Below are 25256 nucleotides of genomic sequence, written 5' to 3' on the forward strand. Positions count from 1 at the left end.
CGGTTGGTAGCTGTGCTCCTGGTTATAGCCCAAACATTGAGTGGCTATAGTGCGGGCAAAACCAATTGGTGCTAGGAGACTTTAATTCCCACCATGACTTTGGTTTTATCTAGGGATGCCAGACGTGCTCTTTTAAAGAGCACATGTGCTCTTTTTTACAAAATGTGCTCTTAAAACAAGATAGGCTAAAAGAGTACGCAAAAGTGCTCTATTTTTAGTTAAGTACTCTTTTTGTGCTCTTATGCATCACAACAAATATTACTCCAAGGCGATTCAATAAATGGTAAAAGCAAGGCATATTAAAGAGGTAAAGTCATGCAATCAGGTGACTAATATCGACATTCATCTTGTCAAAGGCTTTGTTTACGTTTAGTTGTTGTTGTTGTAACAGTTTATTGTGATCTCATCCATTTCATGTTATACGCTTGGTACATCAGCTTGTTGGCAGATCAAGGAACTCTGCGACTAAGATGGGGTGTGTCCAGAGTGATCTGGTGGTAAGTCGGGTTGGTTTGTCGTGTTTACGTTTAGTAGGTTTGTTTACATTCTTTGTGTACATATATATTGCTTTTATTTACATTGTGTTACAATACAACAACACTAAACATACACAAAATGTCAACTTAAGTGACCTGTCATTTTATGCGATTTACAGACTATCAGTTATTCCGGACGGAATGTCGGTGTTTGTAAAGAATCTTACAGTGTGTCGGATCGATACGACATGTCGGCGATGACTAAATAATCGGTAAATGTGTTATCGATCCCATAAACATGCAGTAGTATCGATTATGCCTTCGGACTTAACTTATAATGTGCACAATATATGGGATATGTTCGACACAAGTACTGTCGTCCGGAATAACTGATAGTCTGTAAAGCGCATTAGTTTGACTTTGTAAATATCATGGGGTGTACACACGCTTGCTCGTGACTTTACCTTTAATTAATATGCCTTGTGGTAAAAGTAAACAGAACATACGTAAATGTCACACTACGATAATTCAATAGTGTTTTACTTTTTATATATCAGAGTCGAAGAAGTGCACGCCGATGTGGCTTCTTCACACTGTACTCTGTTCTAAATGTAAACAAACTTCTTTCAATAATATTTTTCACAAAAACACCAAAAATGACTTACAAAGTATTGTAAGAAAATTAGCTAGAGTTGAAAGTGGGTTATTTTATGTGTATATTATGAACATTTTTTATCTTATTTAAAAAAGTGTGCTCCTTTTTTCGTATGTTCTCTTTTTATAAGCTGATTGTCTTCTTTCTTCCTCTTCAAAATCTGGCATCCCTAGTTTTATCTCCTAGGTTATGACTAGAGAGGTATAGCTTTGGCAGAGCATATAGATGACTCCACATTTTGCACGGTGAACGAAGAGGCCACACGAGAATTATGGGTGATTGCAGCAGTTCTCCAGATTTATCTTTAGCATCGCCTGGTCTGATAAATGACGTTTCCTGGTAATCCGTCATTTCATTGGGATCAGAACACCTTCACATATCTAGAGATTAGTAAGATAGTCGACGAGCACAAGCGGAACACATGGTTAGAACACATGAAGCAATGTAACCTAGGCAGAGGAACAGGTAAATTGTGGTCAACAATGAGAGCCCTCTCGAACTCCGCTACGAGGGTTGATGGGATTTCAGTCACCTTTGGCGACGTGACTGATCCGAAGAGAGTCGACTATCCCGAGAGTGATAGAGCAAAAAGAAGAGCCACTCGTCGCATACGTGGTCTCCGAGCCGATGACACACCACAATTTACGGAACGGAATTTCAATGCTAATGCTGAAGCATCCGGAACTACTGGGAGTTGAGTACCTGACCAGACTCCTCAATTTGTCGTTGTCGTTCTCTCGCCAGTAGACACGACACTTGAGTTACTACTCCTCCCCAGCTTTGTGGAGAATTTTCAGCTACCCACCATCAACATGGATTCCGTAAGGTACATAGCATGAGGACAGCCTTGCATGGACTTAATCAGCCCAAGCCGTGTCATAGGACGGTCCTCTTGGCGCTTGACCTATCGAAGGCATTCGATACGGTCAACAATGCCACACTATTCGAGGACATCGAGAATACGTCCCAACCGGCAGGAACCAAGGTTAGGTTAGGTGGCAGCCCGATGTATCAGGCTCACTTAGACTATTCAGTCCACTTCTCTCTTATCACTGAGTGCTGCCCGATTCCATGTTAAGCTCAATGACAAGGGACCTCCTTTTTATAGCCGAGTCCGAACGGCGTTCCACATTGCAGTGAAACCACTTAGAGAAGCTTTGAAATCCTCAGAAATGTCACCAGCATTACTGAGGTGGGATAATCCACCGCTGAAAAACTTTTTGGTGTTCGGTCGAAGCAGGAATCGAACCCACGACCTTGTGTATGCAAGGCGGGCATGCTAACCATTGCACCACGGTGGCAGGAACCAAGCATTGGGTTCTGAATTATGTTGTCTGTGCGGATGCCAGTCGTACGTGGAATTCAGGAAAAAGAAGTCAAAACCTAGTCGAGTTATGATATATCCGGCACTGTTTAATCTCCCCTCCTTAAGGTGGGTATTAAGTTCTAGTTTAGCCGCTAAAATCGTCATTTTTTCACGATTACATTTCTTTAATAATCCATTTTAAGGAATAAAAACTTTGTGAAAATTTGCTTTGGGATATTCCCCTTCAAGTTATAATGAAATCTGCAACAAATATGTATAATTTTATGACTTTTTTTACTGCTTTAGTTTTCACTTTAGTGAAAATTAGCGGCTAAACTCGAACTTTTTTTTAAAATAATTCTGTAAAGATATCAACAACAAAATAAATTGTGGGTCCATATCTTGCGAACGGTAAAATATAATTGCACACGCACGCGAACAATTTTGTAAAGCTTTACAAGTTCTACCCAGCTACAACAAAATGTCATACCCCTGAGGTGACCAACTTTCAACGCCTACAGGTCAGCCCGGGGATCCACTAGGGACCCACAAATTTGCATACTTAGAGGAAAACACCTCAACTTTCACCCACAGAAAATTGTGTTGATATCTTTATCCGTTCAAAAGTTGAAGAATTATTTCGAAAAAAGCGATTTTGGAACCACTGTGCGGCGTCGAGATTGTATCATATGCGGACGATTGTACAATCTCGGCATCCGGGCCCATTGTTGATGACATATGCGATCGATTGAACGTATACCTCGCTGATCTTACCAGTCATTTCACATCAAGAAATTTTAAGATATCTCCCACCAAAGTCATTTCACTGCAAGAAATTTTAAGATATCTCCCACCAAAGTCATTTCACTGCAAGAAATTTTAAGATATCTCCCACCAAATCCTCAGCCACACTATTCACAACATGGACAGCGGAAGTACGCAGGCAGTTGAATGTCAGAGTCGACGGCGAAGTAATTCCTACCACAAATTACCCCAAGATTCTCGGGGTCACATTCGACAGCCTCTTTAAGTCGTCTGCCAATGCCAATGCAATTTGTGATAAGCTTCGCGGTAGAAACAATGTCCTCAAGTCGCTTACCGGCAGCACTTGGGGTGCGGACAAAGAAGCCTTGTTGACTAAATATAAGGCAATTGGCCGGGCAGCGGTAAACTATGCGCCACCAGTGTAGACACCTCAAACGAGCGACACGCAGTGGATCTGTCAGAACGCTGCCCTTAGAACTGCAACAGGATGTCTCCGCAGTACACCCCTGGATCACCTTTATGCTGAGACCAAGATCATCCCAGTGAGTCGACACATGTTGTACCTCATCCCAGTGCGTCGACACAACAGTACCTCTTGAGTTGCTATCGAAGTTGTCATCCAAATCACCATTTTGTGGATAGGCAACCTCCACCCAGGTTGATCTTCACCTTATAGATCGCGAGATCCAGCGTTATGAAATAGAGCCTATAGATCAGGCAGCATACCAGACAGGTCTGAACAGGATTCATGAGGATACTGTAGCTGAAGCGGCGAGAAGCTACAAGTTCAATCCTGTTCTCGGAGTTCGACAACCACAAAAACAACAACAACAACAAATAGTTTGCAAAGGAAACTGTTTTGTATTAGATTCATGGTGGTGGGCATTGGTGATTCGGCTCGGCCAAACTTAAGGCTGTATATACACTCATAGATAAAAGTCTGCTAAAAACAGCAGTCGATGTTTGCTGTTATATTTTTGTACTTCAGGGCCTAATGAAAAACAATTTATAAAGTGTTTAGGTTATACATTTTTCCCCAAAGCATATTTAAGAACCAAAAGTAGTCTTTGGTATATTTTTGCACACGTACAAGCTCCTAACTACGATCAGCAAACATTTTGTTTGCTGTTAGCCTCAATCCGATAAATATTCAGATTTTTTGATCAAATAAACATAAAACATTGTTTTAATTATGTTAGGATAGATCCTAAGTTCAAATTTTTATTTGTTTTTGCCAAAATAAAACATGTTTTAGTGTAATCGAGCTTAAAAAATAGCAGGAAATGTTTGCTAATTCAGCAAACAGTGACTGCTGTCCCTTTTTCAGCAGACTTTCTGCTGTTTTAGCAGACTTTTCTGCTGTCCCTACTAACACATTTCTTTGGGTGTACTTGTTTTTTTTTGATAATTTTAGACATTTCTTACTAGTTTTTACATACCTTTTTACTCAATGTTAATTTATTAAATAAAACATATTATTGTTTTTTTCTTAATTTTTGTTCATCAAATTTTCACTTTATTGACTTTTTGTTTGGGGGGTAGCTTAAACTTTTATTGCACATTCTTCATTTACATATTCTTGGAAATTTTAATGTATGCCACATGGCATTATTTTATTTCGGTAACTTTTAAGATTTTCATGTTTATTTGAAATATTTTAGTTTTTCTTCACTTTGTTAAGTTTCTATCATTATTGTTTTTGGTGGTGATGGTAGAAGGTAGGAGAGTATGGCATTTAGAAATACCACTGCCAACTCCATATCATTTTACTGTACAGTTTAAAGTTTATAATAATAATAATAAGAAGAAGAAGAATAATCAGAGTAGCAATAATAATAATAATCATCATCATTGTCATTATAAATTTGCAAATTTTGTTTTTCATAATATTTTATTTAAAATTTTCTATTAAAGTTTGCTATATTGTAATTGATGGTTGATTTTGTTTAATGTTCCATTTTTTTGTTGATTGTTTGTTTATTTTAGTTTAAGAACAAGTGTTACTGTGTCAATGATTTCCTGTGTATGTGTCCGAGTTGTTTTGAAAATAAAGCAGTATTTTAAAAGATTATTTATAGAATTTTTTTAGTGACCCTTAAATATATATAAAAAAAAACTAAATTTATTTTTTTATTTGCATATTTATTATAATTAAAAATTACAATAAATAAATAAAAAAAGATTTTAAGCACTAGTTGCTAAGGCTATTGGCTTAAAAATTTATAAAATTTCAAGTAAATCTGGGTTAAAAGAGGATACACTTTGTTTTTGAATATTGTTATTAATTTTGTTTGTATGTTTTGTTTAGTTTTACACATTGACGATGAAAATACCATACTAAGGCCAGTATTAAGTTCTCATTACCATGTTAAAATGTTCATTTCCGTTTCTTTAATAACTTATTTAAAAAATTAAATTTTTGGATTGTAGGTTGGGTTTTGCAAAAGTAAGTTAAAATAAAAGGTCTACATTGGTAAGTCTAAAAATAATTACGTACCGATATGGTCTTTTGCGCGGTAATTAGATTTTGACACAATTTTCTATAGAAATAAAATCTTGACACAATTTTCTATAGAAATAAAATTTTGACAAAATTTTCTATAGAAATAAAATTTTGACAAAATTTTCTATAGAAATAAAATTTTGACAAAATTTTCTATAGAAATAAAATTTTGACAAAATTTTCTATAGAAATAAAATTTTGACAAAATTTTTTATACAAATAAAATTTTGACAAAATTTTCTATAGAAGTAAAATTTTTATTAATTTCTTTAATTTCTATAGAAATAACATTTTGACAAAATTTTCTATAGAAATAAAATTTTAACAAAATTTTGTATAGAAATAAAATTTTGACAAAATTTTCTATAGAAATAAAATTTTGACAAAATCTTCTATAGAAATAGATTTTGACATAATTTTCTATAGAAATAAAATTTTGACAAAATTTTGACAAAATTTTCTATAGAAATAACATTTTCACAAAATTTTCTATAGAAATAAAATTTTTACAAAATTTTCTATAGAAATCAAATTTTAACAAAATTTTCTATAGAAATAAAATTTTGATAAAATTTTCTATAGAAATAAAATTTTGACAAAATCTCCTATAGAAATAGATTTTGACAAAATTTTCTATAGAAAAAAATTTGACAAAATTTTCTATAGAAGTAAAATTTTTACAAAAATTTCTATAAAAATAAAATTTTTGACAAAATTATCTATAGAAATAAAATTTTGACAAAATTTCTATAGGAATAAAATTTTGACAAAATTTTCTATAAAAATAACATTTTCACAAAATTTTCTATAGAAATAAAATTTTGACAAAATTTTCTATAGAAATAAAATTTTGACAAAATTTTCTATAGAAATAAAATTTTGACAAAATTTTCTATAGGAATAAAATTTTGACAAAATTTAAAATTTTGACAACATCGTCTTCATTTTGTTTTTTACGGCGTTAATTTTTGTAGAAATATATTTTTTTTCCATTTAAAGTAAAAATTCTCGTAATTTGCAAAACCAAAAAAAATTCATGGAATCACATCACCTCGCTGGGGTGAATTTTTCTATAGAAATAAAATTTTGACAAAATTTTCTATAGAAATACAATTTTGACAAAATTTTCTATAGAAATAAAATTTTGACAAAATTTTCTATAGAAATAAAATTTTGACAAAATTTTCTATAGAAATAGATTTTGACATAATTTTCTATAGAAATAAAATTTTGACAAAATTTTCTATAGAAGTAAAATTTTAACAAAATTTTCTATAGAAATAAAATTTTGACAAAATTTTCTATAGAAATAAAATTTTGATAAAATCTTCTATAGAAATAGATTTTGACACAATTTTCTATAGAAATAAAATTTTGACAAAATTTTCTATAGAAATAACATTTTCACAAAATTTTCTATAGAAATAAAATTTTTACAAAATTTTCTATAGAAATCAAATTTTAACAAAATTTTCTATAGAAATAAAATTTAGATAAAATTATCTATAGAAATAAAATTTTGACAAAATCTTCTATAGAAATAGATTTTGACAAAATTGTCTATAGAAAAAAATTTGACAAAATTTTCTATAGAAGTAAAATTTTTACAAAAATTTCTATAAAAATAAAATTTTTGACAAAATTATCTATAGAAATAAAATTTTGACAAAATCTTCTATAGGAATAAAATTTTGACAAAATTTAAAATTTTGACAACATCGTCTTCATTTTGTTTTTTACGGCGTTAATTTTTGTAGATATATATTTTGAGTTTACGTCCAATCTTCTATGATCGTAGTCATAAGGAAAAACATCTGTGATATTTTAATTTAGTTTTGTAATTATTTTTGAAATTATTTTAAATATTTGTTTAATGTCGTGGTGTTCCTGTGCCGTTACTTTTTACAATTTAAAATCAATTTTAAAAAATATGACAAAAGACTAAATATTTCAATAAGAAAAATTCATCCCAGAAGAAGTTGGAAATCACCAACGAAACGTCGGATGTAAATATGAAATAAAGTCTTTTTATTTGCATATTGAGAGACCTTGAAAGCCCATTTTAGAACAGATCTAAAAATAACCAAAAATAAAGAATAAGAAGGTCGTACCAAAAAATTAACAACAAAATATTTTTTTTTCATTTAAAGTAAAAATTCTCGTAATTTGCAAAACCAAAAAAACTTCATGGAATCACATCACCTCGCTGGGGTGAATTTTTTTAATATATCATGTTTTAAAATTAGTTAGGCATGGTTTTTGAGGGCCATATACTAACACAACGTACTAAATTTCATACGGATAGGATGGAATTTGCTCCTCCAAGAGGCTCCGGAGGTCAAATATGGGGATCGGTTTATATAGGGGCTATATGTAATTATGGACCGATGTGGACCACGTACACTGAAAAAAAGCATGGCCGGTTCCAAAGATTTCGTCTTTACTTTAACAATTTTGACATTGATTCCGAGCCAAAGAAGCGGAGAATACAATTAAGGATACTTTTAAGACACAATTCTCTTTTAAATTTGGGTTTTGTGTACTTGATTCTAGGAAGCAAATTTTAATTGTACAATTTTATTTTGCAAATTCAGACTCGACTTCCAGTAGCATTTATGCTATGTTTCAAGTAAAAACATCTTTAAAATAATGTGTTGAAAAACATGTCCTATTTTTGAACAATTTTTTGCTTTGTAGTCAGGATGCAAAAAGACAACAAATTTAAAGACAATTTCATTAATTTTAAAGAATTTTTCTGAATTATTAAAGTCAAGTTGACCTTACCCCAAAATTTTTTTCTTTCATGTTATGATACCCATTTTTAAATCAAATCACTTAATTAGAAGGACAATACGGAACAAGGAACAAAATTCGTCTTCTATGCTAAGCAAAATGTGCATTCGTATCTTTGGCCTCACGACAATATTTTTTTCAGTGTACCAAGTTTTAACCGGATCAAATGAATTTTGCTCCTCCATGACGCTCCGGAAGTCAAATCTGGGGGTCAGTTTATATGGGGACATGCTTAGATCGGACGGACATGCTTAGATCGACTCAAAAATTCACCACGACTTTATGGGGTCTTAGAGCAATATTTCGATGTGTTAAAACGGAATGACAACATTAATATACCCCCATCCTATGGCGGAGAGTATACAAATGTTTTCTTATGGTGATTTCGTTTGGGGGAAAAAAGTGTTGCATACAAATGGTACAACATTTTATGGTGTTACCACAGTGTTGCCGAAACCCCTTGCAATGACAACACCATTTGCGTGTGAAAACGAACAAAAAAAGGTGCAACACTGATATAAAATCAAAACAAAAGAAATTTGGCGGAAATTTTTCGATTATTATTAACAACTATTATTGGAATCTCGACTAACACGCAAATTTTTCTTGAACTAAGGGAAATTGTTAAAACTTTTGATTTTATATATTTTTAATGATCAGAGTACAAATTAATTTCTTCCTCAACAAAGTTTTTAACTCGCCGTTGATCACTTCGTCCAAGCAATGATGTAACTTCTTCATCGTCGTCAGAAGAACTACTCTCCAATAGCGCATCTACAATGGTGGTGGCAAAAAAAAAAAACGCATTTGCTTTTGGCATTTTGCTATTATATTAACCCTCTAATGTCCAAGGCCGCCTTTAGGCGGGCTTCATTTAATAAGGAAGCTTTTAGTAAAATATACATTAAGACAACAAAAACGGGCAAAATAAGAAGAAAACTTATTTGAAACTATTCAAGAGGCTTTGCAGCATATGCTGAATTTTACCGTATACATTTTTCTTGATTAGTTCTCTTGCTTTTGTGTCGTTAACATGGAAAATTTAATCAGCTGGGAAAAAATTGGGACATTAGAGGGTTAAAAATATTTAATAGCGAATTTTGTTGTCGCGGCTCTAAACAATTAATATGCTTCTTCTTGGTAAATTAATCAGATGTGTTGAAGAAATTGAAAAGCAACCACAATACACGCATCACGCACTTTCTTTTGTATTTTCAACAACGCTATTATTTAGGTCGAAGTATAAAAGCGTCTTAAACATCTGATTGAAAGTGTAACCATCTGCACCGTAGACCAGCTACGGTGTTAAATGGGTTACACTTTTGCTCTTGCGATGGGTAACACCCCGTCAATTGAACGTGCACATTTTGGGTAGGCTGCACTGAATTTTCCAATCGAACAAAAATTTTCGATTTATGGGGGTAAAGGCCGTTACTCTGTTCGGTTTTCGCGTTGAAACTCCATACAAAACCAAAAAATGCGAAAAATTTGCGAAATTTTTTCCATTTGTGATACTTTGTTTTTTCGTGTTGAAAAACTGACGGTTATAGCACGGCGCCATTTGCAATGTGAATTAAGGAATAATTTATTTATTAAAAACTATTTGTGCGGGTTTATAAATCAAACACGGACCATATTTTTGTTCCGAAACTATACAAAGGATCAAAGGAATAGCAGATCAATTGCCCAAGGAAAAATAAAATGTTATTTTGTAAAAACAAGCAACACCACCAACTTAATCCAATATCGCTCCCTGTAAAATAGCGCTCCAAGCTACCTAAAAAACGCCGCTTTCTATGTGCGAAATAATGGTTTCCATAAAAATTTTTCGCAAGAATGAACATAGTACCGGCCTTAAGGTGTAAAATATGTAACATATTTTTTACCAATCAAAATCACCATTAATTTCAAAAACCCCTTAAACCAAAGATGCAAATATCCAATATTGAAAGAGTTTTTATCATCCGAATCCAAAGATTCTATCACCCTTATTCCTATTGTCGCCTACGCTTTCGTCGCCGCTTTTTAATGTCTTTCGCTTTTGCGAAAGTCCAGAAGCATCGAGTTTCAAATCATCTGGAGTTGAGTTTCTCCCAATTCTTCTGCCTACTGGCTGATTCATTTCAAGTTCTTCAATGTTTTTTTAATTGTTGAGTATTATTGTATCTTTCCAGTTTAAATGGTTTATTTATTTTTAATTATTCGATTACAATAATTAAAAAAATTCTTTAAAAATGGTTCACTAAACTCGCCGCTTCCAAATTCAATGGCGACAAAAAGCTAAATAAGTAGCGACAAAAAACATCTCTAGGAATACCGATCTGTTTCGATAATAATCGATAGCAGATATCGAAAAAACAGAACATTAATTAGTGGCGACAGAGGAAAAGCGATGGCGACTACAGGAAAAAGGGTAAATTAATGATTAATTCTTTAAATCAAAAATGGGTTTCTTTGCTTTGAGGAAACTTTCCCTTACTTTAAAGACATACCATTTTAACGGAGGGACAAACATTTCAAAGATGCGTGCCCTAAAATTAAGAAAAATCTATTTTTTAAGCAAATATTATAAACTTTCTTTTAACAGAAAATTTCTTTATTTTAAAGAACTTAGGCCTTGATATTTTGTAAATTGCATGTCCTAAAATTTCGGTTGCATTTGAGGTAAATATTTCAAAGAATCGTGTCCTACAATTAAGGAAAAACAACTTTTAAAGCAAATATTATAAACCTTCTATTAATCCTCTAATGCCCCAATTTTTTTGCCAGCTGACTAAAAACTCAATGTTAACGATACAAAATCAAGAAAAAATTATACGGTAAAACTCAGTATACGCTTCAAAGCCTCTTGAACAGTTTTAAATAAATTTTCTTTTTTTACCCAGTTTTGTTGGCTTAAGGTGTGTTTTACTAAAGGCTTCCTCATATAACGAAGCCCGCCTAAAGGCGGGATTGGGCATTAGAGGGTTAATACAAAATTTCTTTATTTTAAAGAAATTGGGCCTTAATATTTTGTAAATTTCATGTCCTAAAATTTAGGTTGCATTTGATGTTAATTTTACTTTACAGTGTACGATAAACCTTTGCAGAATTCATTGTTTCTGAACTTGGCACCACTTCGGAATTTAAAAAGAACATTTTTATTTGCTTTTTTGTTGGCTACGCTTTTTTCGCTGGGTAATTTAAAGCTTGTCATTAACTCAACACACAGAAAAAATGTTTTGTCCAATTAAAGTCTTAATTGAGTTTTAAAAAATAATCAATTAAAAATATAATTGATTCAATATATTTTTTATTGAAACAAAAATCAATCACAAAAATTAATAGTATGATTTAAGTTTTTAATTGACTTTCAGTTAATTTTTTTTTTAATTGATACTATTAATTTTTGTGATTGAAGACATTTCAATTAAAATATTAATTGGATCAATTCATTTCGTGATTGAATCAGAATTTTGTTTGTGTGTATTATTTTAATTCTATTAAATTTACATACGCGAAAAAATGTGTTCCTTTGGTATACTATTTATTGTAAGTCGAAGTCGTGTATTTATTTATGTGCTAGTGTGTCATTGTGTCGATTTTTGTTACACTTAAAACTAATGAGGTATAATGTAAGAAATACATATGTATGTATGTGTGTAAGTGTATGTGTATAGTATATTAGTATCAATAGTAAGTATGTATGTCTTCTTTATGTATATTTTATTTATTTAGTTTTTTCTTTGTTTTATTATTATTAAGTAATTTTATTTAGATAATAATTAAATGTGTGTTGTTGTTGTTTTTGTTCTTTGTTTAGTGGTTTGGTAATAAACATTTTGGTTGCTCATTTTTTTTGCTTGCTTTGCATTGCTAATTGAAAATTAATAAATTTAATTTAATTAATAATAATAGTTAATCATTTAAATTTAATTAGATAAAATAATTAAGAATATTAGGTATATATTTTTGTATGTATATTTGTAATATAATGAAGCATAAACTGATTTCATTGGAAAATTTCGTTAATTAAAGTTACTTTGGTTTTTCGTTATTGTTATTATTTTGTTTTTTTTTTTTATTACTTGTATCTAATTTTTTTCTGGTTTTGGTTAGGTGTATTAGATTAACATTGCTATTCCGAATTCTATTTAATCATTATTAAAATTTTCCTAAATAAACAATCCCTTTTTATGTAATACTTTCAATTCTTCAAAAAAAAATTTTTTTTTTTGAAAAATTTCACTTCCATTTGCGCGCTTTCAATGTTTTTTTAAGAATGCAAATAGGCAATGCCATGATGCTTGAATGTTTTTCATTTTTATTAATTTGCCTTTGATTTATTAGGTTGTGTTAGGTTTATTTCAACTTTTGGGAGATTTAGTAGTAATATAAATTAAAAACTTTTGAATTGAAATGTCTGGATTTCTCTACATTTTTGTTTCTCGTTTTCTTTGTTTTTTTTCAATATAACAATTTGCAACATTCTCTATGTTTTTTGTTTTTAATGTTTGTATATAGATTCTAGTATATACTAAGTATTGTTATATAATTTCTAAAATAATAATTAATATTGTTTCGTTATTATTTAAATTAGAACTAAGAGTATTTTATTTTTGTTAAACTTTTTTGTTTTTTTTATTTCAATTTGAATTTCACTAAAATTTCTTTCTGTTATCTTTTATTTGTTATTTAATTGAAAACTACAAATCTTTTTCTAAGTGTTAATTGGTTTGGTTGTTCATTTTCTTTCTTCTAAGACTAAATATGGATTTTCTTAAATTTGCCGTATATTTTTTTGCTTTTTGTTTTTTTTTTATTATATATTTATTATTAATTTTTTATTTTGTATTAGCTTAATATTTAGTACCACAGTCGAAGAGAATTTATTTGTTTCTTGTTGTTGTTGTTATTATTATTATTACTCATGTTCATGTTAATGTTTCATTTGTCTTGGAGTACTTTAGAATTTATAGAAGAAAATATTTGAGAGAGGTGTTCATTGTAAGGATTTTAAGAAAATTTTCAAAGAGCATATATATAGAAATTATATTTTTGGTTTGTTTGTTTTTTCTTTTTTCGAGGACAAAAGTTTAAGAACTAAATTATGTTTTCTTACTAAAGTAAATAAGTGCAGTTTTTTTGTTTTAACAGAAAGTATTAATAATATTTTTTCGCGATGTATTATTTTTGAGATCTTGTGTGTTTATGTGTAAGGAGATTTCTTTGTTTTTTTTTTTCAAACCCAGTATCATAGTCAATAAGAAAATTTTGTATGATGTAAAAAATTGTTGTCCTGATGTTTAAGATATGTTCCTTTCATTAAACTAAATGGAATTGAATTAGAACCTATTAAAAAAATTCATTGAAACCTAAGATAAATGAATTTATTTATAAAAAAAAATATTATTGATTATTATAAATTTAATGCAATATATTTAAATCAAAATAAATTAAATAATTAACCCATCCGTCTGCTGAAGCGATATAGAAAAGTGTATTTGAAAAAAATACAAATTTTCTGAATTTACACCCCCCCCCCCCCAATAAAAAAAGAAAATATATATAGAAAAGTTTAATTTGCGATAATACGTCAAGATATGTTAGACGACTTTCGCTCTACACTAAAAAAATTGTATTTGGATCCCTTCAAGATTTGATGTTGAGCTCTCGCAAACAAAACCAGATATCGACTTAAAACATTATACAAGAGGATACCAGCAAAAATAATGGAAAATTTTCCAAAGTTATTACATTCAAAAATATTCTTCTAGAGATAGGCTTTATCTTCACTCTACATATAAAATATACATATTGGAAATTTGCAAAAATGTTTGAAAAATGTGCCGATCCTTTTGTTGGCAGTCGTGAAATTTACGATGAAATACGTGCTGAAATTGTTCAAAATGTCTTTAGGTCGAGATAAAAATCTAAAGACAAAGTTTTGTTTTTTAAGGTTTTTCCTAGTTTTTGATCAAATGAAATGAAAAGAAGTAAGTCTAAAATCGGGCGGGGCGGACTATATTATAACCCTGCACCACTTTGTTTTTGTTGAGTGTAGCGTAGATTTTAAAGATTCGTGTTCTACAGGAACTGAAAAAATTTCTTGAATCCGAAAGACTATAACGGATTGTATCAGTGTAGGTCAGGGATGGAAAATACACCTTTTAAGAAAGTACAAAAAAGGTATTTTTTTGTGCGAAAAAAGTACTTTTCACTAAATTTCAACAAAAATTCCAATGAAAGATTATTGTCAAGATCTCCTTTAGACTGAATTTAAGGGAAAATAAAATTTTGTTTGTCAATTCCTCAATTTTATTTTTTTTTACTTTTATATCCGCTACCGCAGTATTGTAATCACCGTTGCCACAGTTGTACTTAATGCTACTTCATAAATTTTCTGTAGGTAAATAGAAATAAAATGTTGACAAAATTTTCTAAAGAAATAAAATTTTGATAAAATTTTCTATAGAAATAAAATTTTAACAAAATTTTATAAAGAAATAAAATTTTGACAAAATTTTCTATAGAAATAAAATTTTGACAAAATTTTCTAGAAATAAAATGTTGACAAAATTTTCTATAGAAATAAAATTTTGACAAAATTTTCTATAGAAATAAAATGTTGACAAAATTTTCTACCGAAATAAAATTTTGACAAAATTTTCTATAGAAATAAAATTTTGACAAAATTTTCTATAGAAATTAAATTTTGACAAAATTTTCTATAGAATTAAAAATTTAACAAAATTTTGACAAAATTTTCTGTAGAAATAAAATTTTCTATAGAAATAAAATTATGAAAAAATTTTGTATAGAAATAAAATTTTGACAAAATTTTATAAAGAAATAAAATTTTGACAAAATTTTCTAGAAATAAAATTTTGACAAAATTTTCTATAGAAATAAAATTTTGACAAAATTTTCTATAGAAATAAAATGTTGACAAATTTTTCTATAGAAATAACATTTTGACAAAATTTTCTATAGAAATAAAACTTTTACAAAATTTTCTGTAGAAATAAAATTTTGACAAAATTTTCTATAGAAATAAAATTTTGACAAATTTTTCTGTAGAAATAAAATTTTGACAAAATTGTCTGTAGAAATAAAATTTTGACAGAATTTTCTATCAAAATTTTCTATAGACATAAAATTTTAGCGAAATATTTTGTCAAAACTATTGTACCATAAATCGCATATCGGCTCAAAAATGTCTACACAAAAGGTACTAAATCATTCGCGGGGGTACTGACCAGGGTGAAAAAGTATTGAAAAAAGTACTATAGTACTGCATTTTCCATCCCTGGTGTAGGTGTACAATCCGTTAACATAGTACAAGAGGTAAACTTCTTTGTTTATTTTAATGTTACAGAAATTATTTTTTATGCAATTAATCGAAATTTTATTAAATTAAATTTTGCCTATCAAAAGTTTTCAAAATTCTTATCCTCTATGATATTGGGTTTTGTAGAAGATACATCGAATACTTTACAAAATGTTCGGGTAGATTTAAAAGTGTTATATAGTATTATTTTCTTCAGAAAAAATTAAAAAGAAAAACACATTATTTTATAATTTTTGGAAATATTTCAAAACAGTTTCTTGTTTTGCTTTTAGTTTTTCTTTTTTTTCTAGAAATAATAGCAAATAATATAGAACTTTTTCTTGAAATATTGTTGTGTAATTGTATTTCCTTTTTTAACGCTTTGTTAACTTATTTCATGGGTTTATATTTTTTCTTGGTAACATTTTTTTTTAAATATTTTTTTGTTTCAATTTTTCTTATTTTTTTGGAGCTTTTTTTTTTTAATTTAATTTTTTGAAAATTCAAAAAATTTTTTTTCTTTGTTTTTAAGGATTATATTAATCATTGCGTTGTTGTTGTTGTTCTTGTTGTCAATATTTTCAACTATTAAAACTTAATAAGAAGATAAAACGATTATAGTAATTCAACAATGTATTCAAATCAAATGGTCATAGTTCTACATTGGAATTTAGAGTTGATTCCAATACTTTACTGGTTGCATTGGTAAAGGCCTCACAGTTTGTATTTGACATCCATTCGAAATCTTTAACAGTAGCCTGTATTACGTATCGTCGAGAGAGAGAGAAGGAGGGATTATAAAAATATTTTATTTTTTAGTTAAATTTTTAATATTATTTTTTTTTTTCGAAAACTTACCATATGCATTGAGTACACAGCTATAACAACTAAAACGTGCATTATATTGTGTGAATTAAGATAAAAATCAACCAATCCGGGAAACCATTTTTCGGGTATACGCATTGCTCCAATAGCCCCTCCGATTACTGATACAGCATCCTGTATTAATAAAACGGAATAGAAAATACAATTAGTTGTCGGTCTCAAATTAATTAGAGAAAAATGTTTACAACAACCAAATTGCGTCGATTTGAAAAAATAAAAGAGATTCAAATATTTTTTCCAATTAATAAATTATTGATAACAACGAGCTCGAGGTCTGTTTTGTCAATAATTTAATAATTGGAAAAATCAAATACAGGTCGAATACAATAAAAACAAGTTTGTAACGGAATCAAATATTCTCATAGAAAAAAGTCTGTTAAAACAGTAGTCGATGTTTGTTGTTATATTTTTGTACTTAGCCGACATCACATAGTAAAATATTTAGGTTTAAAAATATTACCCAAAGAATATTTAAGAATAAAAAAAGTTTTTTTTTATAGTCCTGCTCTGAATAAAAAATATTGATCAAATATGAGAGACTATGTAACCTAAATTGTAGGAAACACAATTTACACAATATTAAGAATAAATTTCTTTAATATAAGGAAATTTTAATTTAAACAAAGTTCATATTATTTGGTTTAAAATTTGTTTTCTTTAAATTTAGTTCACCAATTTGTATACCCTAAACCATAATAACTTTGATCTGCCAAAAAATGTGCCTACCAGAAATATTGATTTTAGACCCCATAAAATATACACCATGCGACTCGGAATCACCTGCTGAGTCGATCTAGCGCTTGGTGTTCGTCCGTCCGTCCGTCTGTCTGTCTGGCCGTCTGTCCATGTATTTGTTGTCGCAATTATTAACCGATTTTGATGAAATTTGGTACATGGTTTTTTTTTTTTTGGGTACAGGAACGAACGCTATTGAATTTGGAAGAAATCGGATCAAATTTAGATATAGCTACCATATATATGTATCCTCCGATTTTGACAAATGGGGTTACGTTGCGCTTTTCTTACTAACCGATTATCGTCAAATTTGGCACAAAGTAATATTTTTCATCACCCTTCAAGTGTGCAAAGTTTAATCGAAATCTGTTCAGATTTAGATATAGCTCCCATACGTATATATGTTTAGCCCGATTTTCCTAAATTTGGCCTCAAACCCCTTATTTATTGCCCGATCTTACTTAAATTTAGCAAACAGTAGCCTTCTGTGGTATCAACCAAACCTGCCAAATATCATTCAAATCGGATCAGATTTAGATATAGCTCCTATATATATGTGTCGCTCGATTTTCACAAATCTGGCCATAAAACCATTACTTATTACCCGATCTTACTCAAATTTAGCAAAAAGGTAACCTTCTGTAGTATTAACCAAACCTGCCAAATATCATTTAAATCGGTTCAGATTTAGATATAGCTCCCATATGCTCGTATATGCATCGCCCGATTTTCAAAAATTTGCCCCAATAAACCTATTTTTATACCCACCACCATAGAATGGAGACGGGGGTATAATAAGTTTGTCATTCCGTTTGTAACACATCGAAATATCGATTTCCGACTATATAAAGTATATATATTTTTGATCAGGGAGAAATTCTAAGACGATATAACGATGTCCGTCTGTCTGTTGTAATCACACTACAGTCTTCAATAATGAAGCAATCGCTCTGAAATTTTGCACAAACTCGTCTTTTGTCTACAGGCAGGTCAAGTTCGAAGATGGGCTATATCGGTCCAGGTTTTGTTATAGTCCCCATATAAACCGACCTCCCGATTTGGGGTCTTGGGCTTATAGAAATCGTAGTTTTTATCCAATTTGGGCTTATAGAAATCGTAGTTTTTATCCAATTTGACTGAAATTTGAAATCTAGAGGTATTTTATGACCATAAAGAGGTGTGCCAAAAATTGTGAGTATCGGTCCATGGTTTGGTATAGCCCCCATATAGACCGATCTCCCGATTTTACTTCTTGGGCTTATAGAAACCGCAGTTTTTATTCAATTTACCTGAAATTGGAAATCTAGAGGTATTGTAGGACCACAAATACGTGTGCCAAAAATTGTGAGTATCGGTCCATATTTTGGTATAGCCCCCATATAGACCGATCTCCCGATTTTACTTCTTGGGCTTATAGAAACCGCAGTTTTGATTCTATTTACCTGAAATTGGATATCTAGAGGTATTGTAGGACCACAAATACGTGTGCCAAAAAATGTGAGTATCGGTCCATGTTTTGGTATGGTCCCCATATAAAACGACCTCCCGATTTGGGGTCTTGGGCTTATAGAAACCGTAGTTTTTACACAATTTGTCTGAAATTGGAAATCTAGAGGTATTTTAGGATCATAAAGAGGTGTGCCGAAAATGGTGAGTATCGGTCTATATTTTGGTATAGCCCCCATATAGACCGAATTCCCGATTTTACTTCTTGGGCTTCTAGAATCCGAAGTTTTTATCCTATTTGCCTGAAATTGGAAATCTAGAGGTATTTTCGGGTCATAAAGAGGTGTGCCGAAAACGGTGAGTATCGGTCCATATTTTAGTATAGCCCCCATAAGAACGATCTCCCGATTTAACTCCTTGGGTTTCTAGAAACCGTAGTTTTTATCTGATTTGCCTGAAATTGTAAATATTTTGGTATTTTAGGCTCACAAAAACGTGGATCGGATTAAGTTTTTATCGGTCCATTTGGTAATGCCTCCATATAGACCGACTTCACTTCTTGAGGGTGTAGAAGACGCACTGATCATGAAAATTGCTTGAAACTCAATGAAAAATTTCCAGATTTTACTTCTACAGATTTAAGATTTCAAATCAAAACGTTATTTTATAATTTTCTTGCACACTTACAAGAGATGTTAATGATTCCTCTAAAACTCAAACAAAAATGGTTCTTATAAATCCAGAATCTGATATAGTTCTCATAGGTGAAATCTTTACATTTATCTTCGGGAAGTGTCCTCAAGTCCTCAAGCCCTCCTGAAATTTCAAAGGAAACCCTAATATTTGGTTCATGGTGGTGGGTATTTAAGATTCGGCCCTGCCGAACTTAGTGCTGTATATACTTGTTTTTTACCAAAATAGCCTTATTTATTATCCGATCTTCCTAAAATTTAGCACAAGATAACCTTCTATTTCATCAATCAAACCTGCCAAGTATGATCAAAATCGGTTCAGATTTAGATGTCGCTCCCACGATTTTGAAAAATTTAATTTCTATAAATAAGACAAGAAAAAAGAATGTGCGTTAAGATAAATTGTAAATTTAACTAGCCGAGACACACTCCCGTTAGCTTTTGCCTGCCTACCTAATGGGTTAATTACAATTTGGGGAGATCAAATATTTAATAAAATCAGCACTTTCATAGCCTTGTTAACTCATCTGCTTCGCAGTTCCCCGGTATGGTCCTGTGACCAGGCACCCATATTAGGTGAATATTGTACTGCTCAGCCATCTTGTTGAGAGATTTGCGGCATGCGATGGCCTTTTTCCAGTTAAGGTACACAGAGTCCAAGGATTTTAGTGCAGGTTGACTGTCTGTTTATATATAGTAATTCCAACATATGTTGGACCATAACTTCTCAGCCAATTTGTAACCTATTTTATTGCTAATATTTCAGACTGAAAAACATATAGTGATTTGGTAATCTTTTCGCTTTTCGAAGTTCCAGGTCTTTAGAATATACTCCGAAACCCTCATATCCATTCAATTTGGAGCCATTGGTGTAGGTTATGTTAGGTTAGGTGGCAGCCCGATGTATCAGGTCCACATAGACTATTCAGTCCATTGTAATACCACATTGGTGAACTTCTCTCTTATCACTGAGTGCTGCCCGATTCCATGTTTAGCTCAATGACAAGGGACCTACCTTTTATAGCCGAGTCCGAACGGCGTACCACATTTCAGTGAAACCACTTAGAAAAGCTTTGAAGCACACAGAAATGTCACCAGCATTACTGAGGTGGGATAATCCACCGCTGAAAAAAAATTTTTGGTGTTAGGTCGAAGCAGGAGTCGAACCTACGACCTTGTGTATGCAAGGAGGGCATGCTAACCATTGCACCACGGTGGCTCCCATCGGTGTAGAAATCTATATAACAGGTTGGCTGATAAGTCTGACACATAGATGGCGTCGCTAGTATTAAATGCATATTATTTTTATATAGTACCACCCTTCAAATGATTCGTGTCAAAATTTGACGTCTGTAAGTCAATTAGCTTGTGAGATAGAGCGTCTTTTGTAAAGAAACTTTTGTTATTGTGAAAAAATGGAAAAAAGGAATTTCGTGTTTTGATAAAATACTGTTTTCTGAAGGGAAGAGAAGGGAAAAACTACGGTGGAATCAAAAACTTGGCTTGATAATGAGTTTCCGGACTCTGCTCCAGGGAAATCAACAATAATTGATTGGTATGCAAAATTCAAGAAATGAACACGGAGGACGGTGAACGCAGTGGACGCCCGAAAGAGGTGGTTACCGACGAAAAATCAAAAAAATCCACAAAATGATTTTGAATGACCGTAAAATTAAGTTGATCGAGATAACAGAGGCCTTAAAGATATCAAAGGAACGTGTTGGTCATATCATTAATCAATATTTGGATATGCGGAAGCTCTGTGCAAAATGGGTGCCGCGCGAGCTCACATTTGACCAAAAACAACAACGTGTTGATGATTCTGAGCGGTGTTTGCAGCTGTTAATTCGTAATACAGCCGAGTTTTTCCGTCGATATGTGACAATGGATGAAACATGGCTCCATCACTATACTTCTGAGTCCAATCGACAGTCGGCTGAGTGGACAGCGACCGGTGAACCGTCTCCGAAGCGTGGAAAGACTTAAAAGTCCGCTGGCAAAGTAATGGCCTATGTTTTTTGGGATGCGCATGGAATAATTTTTATCGATTATCTTGAGAAGGGAAACACCGTTAACAGTGACTATTATATGGTGTTATTGGAACGTTTGAAGGTCAAAATCGCGGCAAAACGGCCCCATATGAAGAAGAAAAAAGTGTTGTTCCACCAAGACAACGCACCGTGCCACAAGTCATTGAGAACGATGGCAAAAATTCATGAATTGGGCTTCGAATTGCTTCCCCACCCACCGTATTCTCCAGATCTGGCCCCCAGCGACTTTTTCTTGTTCTCAGACCTCAAAAGAATGCTCGCAGGGAAAAAATTTGGCTGCAATGAAGACGTGATCGCCGAAACTGAGGCCTATTTTGAGGCAAAACGAAGGAGTACTACCAAAATGGTATCAAAAAATTGGAAGGTCGTTATAATCGTTGTATCGCTCTTGAAGGGAACTATGTTGAATAATAAAAACGAATTTTGACCAAAAAAAAATGTGTTTTTCTTTGTTAGACCGGGGACTTATCAGCCAACCTGTTAACGTTTATTCCCCGGGGTCTGTGTGCACCACACCTCACTGGGATTTAAATTCAATTTCAAACTTTCAATTCAATTTCAAACTTTGTCACTCTGAAGTCGTTGGTTTACGTGGATATACAAGCAACGATTGACGCTTTGGAAACCAATATTCAACGTGTAATTGCTGAAATACGCCCTCAAATGTTTCAAAAGATGGTCAAAAATTGGACCTCCAGAATGACCTTTGAGCAAAATAGTCGTGGTGGACATATGTCCGAAATTATATTTAAATCTTAAATAAAAAGAAATTATCTACCAAATAATTTTTTTTTGCCATTTCATAATTTGGCACCACCCTAGAAAATCACCCTTTATAAGGTAACCCCTATATATAGCTTTAGAGGTTACCTCTCTTCTGCCTTATCCCTAATTCAAATCTACAAATCTTCCCACAAAAAAAAAAGAGACACACACCTGTAAATTACACAAATATTAACCATTCATCCTCAAATAAGAATTTTCCATTCTACCGGTCATTGAGGGGCATTAACTACAGTTGCCTAGTATAATAAATCACATCATGTGCTCTTATGTCTTCATCGCTTACAGGTGTGTTGCTTTCAAAGAATAAATCATTCTCACCCTCTATTATGCCAAACTGTGGAATAGCTTTCGAAATTTCTGTCTAATTTATGTTCATACCTCAAATCATTCAAAATTTAATCAAAATGGTAAAAAAATAAAACTATGTAAATTTATATTTTTTACTTTATTTTAACCTAAAAACAACTATAGAGTAGTTATTTTTAATATAGGTTATGCACAGAAAAAAATTTCACAAAAATATTTCCAATTAAAATCTTAATAGAGTTTTAAAAAATATTCAATTAAAAATTGTATTGAATCAACGAATTTTTTAATTGAAATCAATCATACAAATTAATAGTATCAATTAATTTTTTAATTGACTGTCAATTAATTTTTTAATTGATACTATCATTTCTGTGATTGAAGACATTTCAATTAAAAAATTAATTGGATCAATTAATTCCGTGATTAAATCAGAAAAAAAATTTTATGTGTATATTTCAAAGAAACGACTTAAAAAATTAATTGGATCAATCAATTTCGTGATTGAATCAGAAAAAATTTTTTATGTGTATATTTCAAAGAAACGACTTCATTGAAAAGTGTATCGACTTTTGAAAACAGAAAAAACTTTGTATCAGAGAAATGCGTCTTCTATGCTAATCAAATTTCACATTCGAATTTTGAGGACACGAAATCTTTGACCTCACGAAAATATTTTTTTCAGTGTAGGAGGTGATCATTTATGAATCAGGCCGGGGACTTTCCAATTGAGCGCTATATTCAATTACGACGATCACCCTCGTAATTATAAGTAAACACTCTGGGTAAACTTTTTCCAATAACCGTAATACATACACGCAAAGAAAAAAAACGTTTGGAAAACGTGTACCGAAAACGTTTTTCTTTTGTTAGAGTTTTTTGAATTGCTTCGAAAATTTTAAACTTTTATCACCAAAAAAATTCGTTTGTTACAAAATTTTTATTTTTTCAATAAAAAAAGTTATTTTTAAAATAACAACACAGTCCATTTCGTTTATATCAAACACTGTTCTTTTCTGACTTTAGGTCCTTAATAAGACACATTTTACAGTTCAAAATTTAATATAGTACAATGTAATGTTGAACATTTTTTCGGAATCTTCCGAATATATCTGGAATATATGTAAAAAAAAAAACAAAAGCAAAAAAAAAAACTTTGGCCGAAGCAGGGATCGAACCCACGACCCTTGGCATGAGAGTCAGACGTAGCTACCACTGCTCCACGTTCCAAACTAAATGTTTGTTTCTGTTAAATAAACTTTGTTTATTCGGTTCGTGGGCGCCGCAAGCTATGCTATATAAATATAACTTATATGGATATTTATCTATTGATGACCATAACAAGTACATAGCTCAGTGGTTAGTGTGTTGGCTTACAATGTGCATGGTCCGCGGTTCGATTCTCCGTCCAGGCGAAAGGTAAAAAAAATTTAAAAATTTATAAAATCGTATAATTTCTTCTACATTGTTGGTATTACAGGAAAAGGTGTTAAGAACTAAAAATCCTCGTGGATGTGAGAAAGATGTGAGGGACAATGCAATTAGCAAGAAAATAATGTTTTTTTTTTTGAGCTAGTCTTTATGAAATTGTTTTTACATCCTGGAAAAGAATAAACGTTTATCACAAAAAGTATATACTTTTCTTCCAAATACACTTCCTTACAGCGAAAAGCAAATGAGAAACGAACTTTGTTTGTCTAAAATTTCGTTTGGGAGGAAAGAATTATTTTTTTGCGTGTACAGATTTTTCACTTTATGTTCATCTCCTCCTCCATATGAGAGGTGTTATAATAATTTAAGCTCATGCCTAAAATCACACCGTAACCAAACCCACAGATACCAGAGGTAACCGTAATAAATCAGGCATAATACATCATTAGAGTCCATATTGTGTTAATGAATTTTTAACACAGTTTCTCCCAATGAAATATTCTCAAGTCCAGAGCAAAAGACCGTGAGTCTGAGTGTGCGAGGATGTGTGTGTGTGTAAGCAATACCAAAACACTTTAGAAAAACTGAAATCAGGTCCTAAAATAGGGTCATATCTAAGATATTTTCCTCCCTTCAGAGTATAATGTATGCCACTCATTTTCTACATCATTAAACACTTGTATTCACGTATGAAGCAATGTCCCTGCAAGCATTTTGGTGTTGATTGAAAAGTCACTACTTTCGACAACCTATGATTCTTTTTTGGGTAATAACGATTATACACTGAAAAAAATATTGTCGTGAGGTCAACGATTTCATGCCTTTAAAATACGAATGCAAATTTTGCTTAGCATAGAAGAAGCATTTCTCTCTAATATAGAGTTTTTTCCTTGTCCAAAAGTCGAGAAACTTTTCAATGAAGTCATATTGTCCTTTTAATTGAGTGATTTCACTTAAAAATGGGTATCATAACATGAAAGAAAAAATGTTTGGGCTAAGGTCAACTTGACTTGAATAATTCAGAAAAATTCTTTAAATTTAATGAAATTGTCTTTAAATTTGTTGTCTTTTTGCATCTTGACTACAAAGCAAAAAATCGTTCAAATATGGGACATGT

The 25256-nt window shown here is 31.4% G+C and overlaps 1 protein-coding gene across 5 annotated transcripts in view; it reads right to left on the bottom strand.

The window, feature by feature from the left end:
* Window positions 1-15588: 15588 nt before the first annotated feature.
* The window catches only part of LOC142222505 (uncharacterized), a 329961-nt gene continuing 320293 nt past the window's right edge, over window positions 15589-25256 (bottom strand). For all 5 annotated transcript variants that reach the window (XM_075292674.1, XM_075292675.1, XM_075292672.1 and 2 more), the window contains 2 exons: window positions 16666-16806; window positions 15589-16565 (listed from right to left, as the gene is read on the bottom strand). In XM_075292674.1, the coding sequence (XP_075148789.1) occupies window positions 16458-16565; window positions 16666-16806 (249 nt within the window). In that variant the 3' untranslated portion in view covers window positions 15589-16457. The remainder of the gene's footprint in view (window positions 16566-16665; window positions 16807-25256) is intronic.

The sequence above is a fragment of the Haematobia irritans genome, chromosome 1 (assembly GCF_050003625.1).
Source record: "Haematobia irritans isolate KBUSLIRL chromosome 1, ASM5000362v1, whole genome shotgun sequence".
NCBI lineage: Eukaryota > Metazoa > Arthropoda > Insecta > Diptera > Muscidae > Haematobia > Haematobia irritans.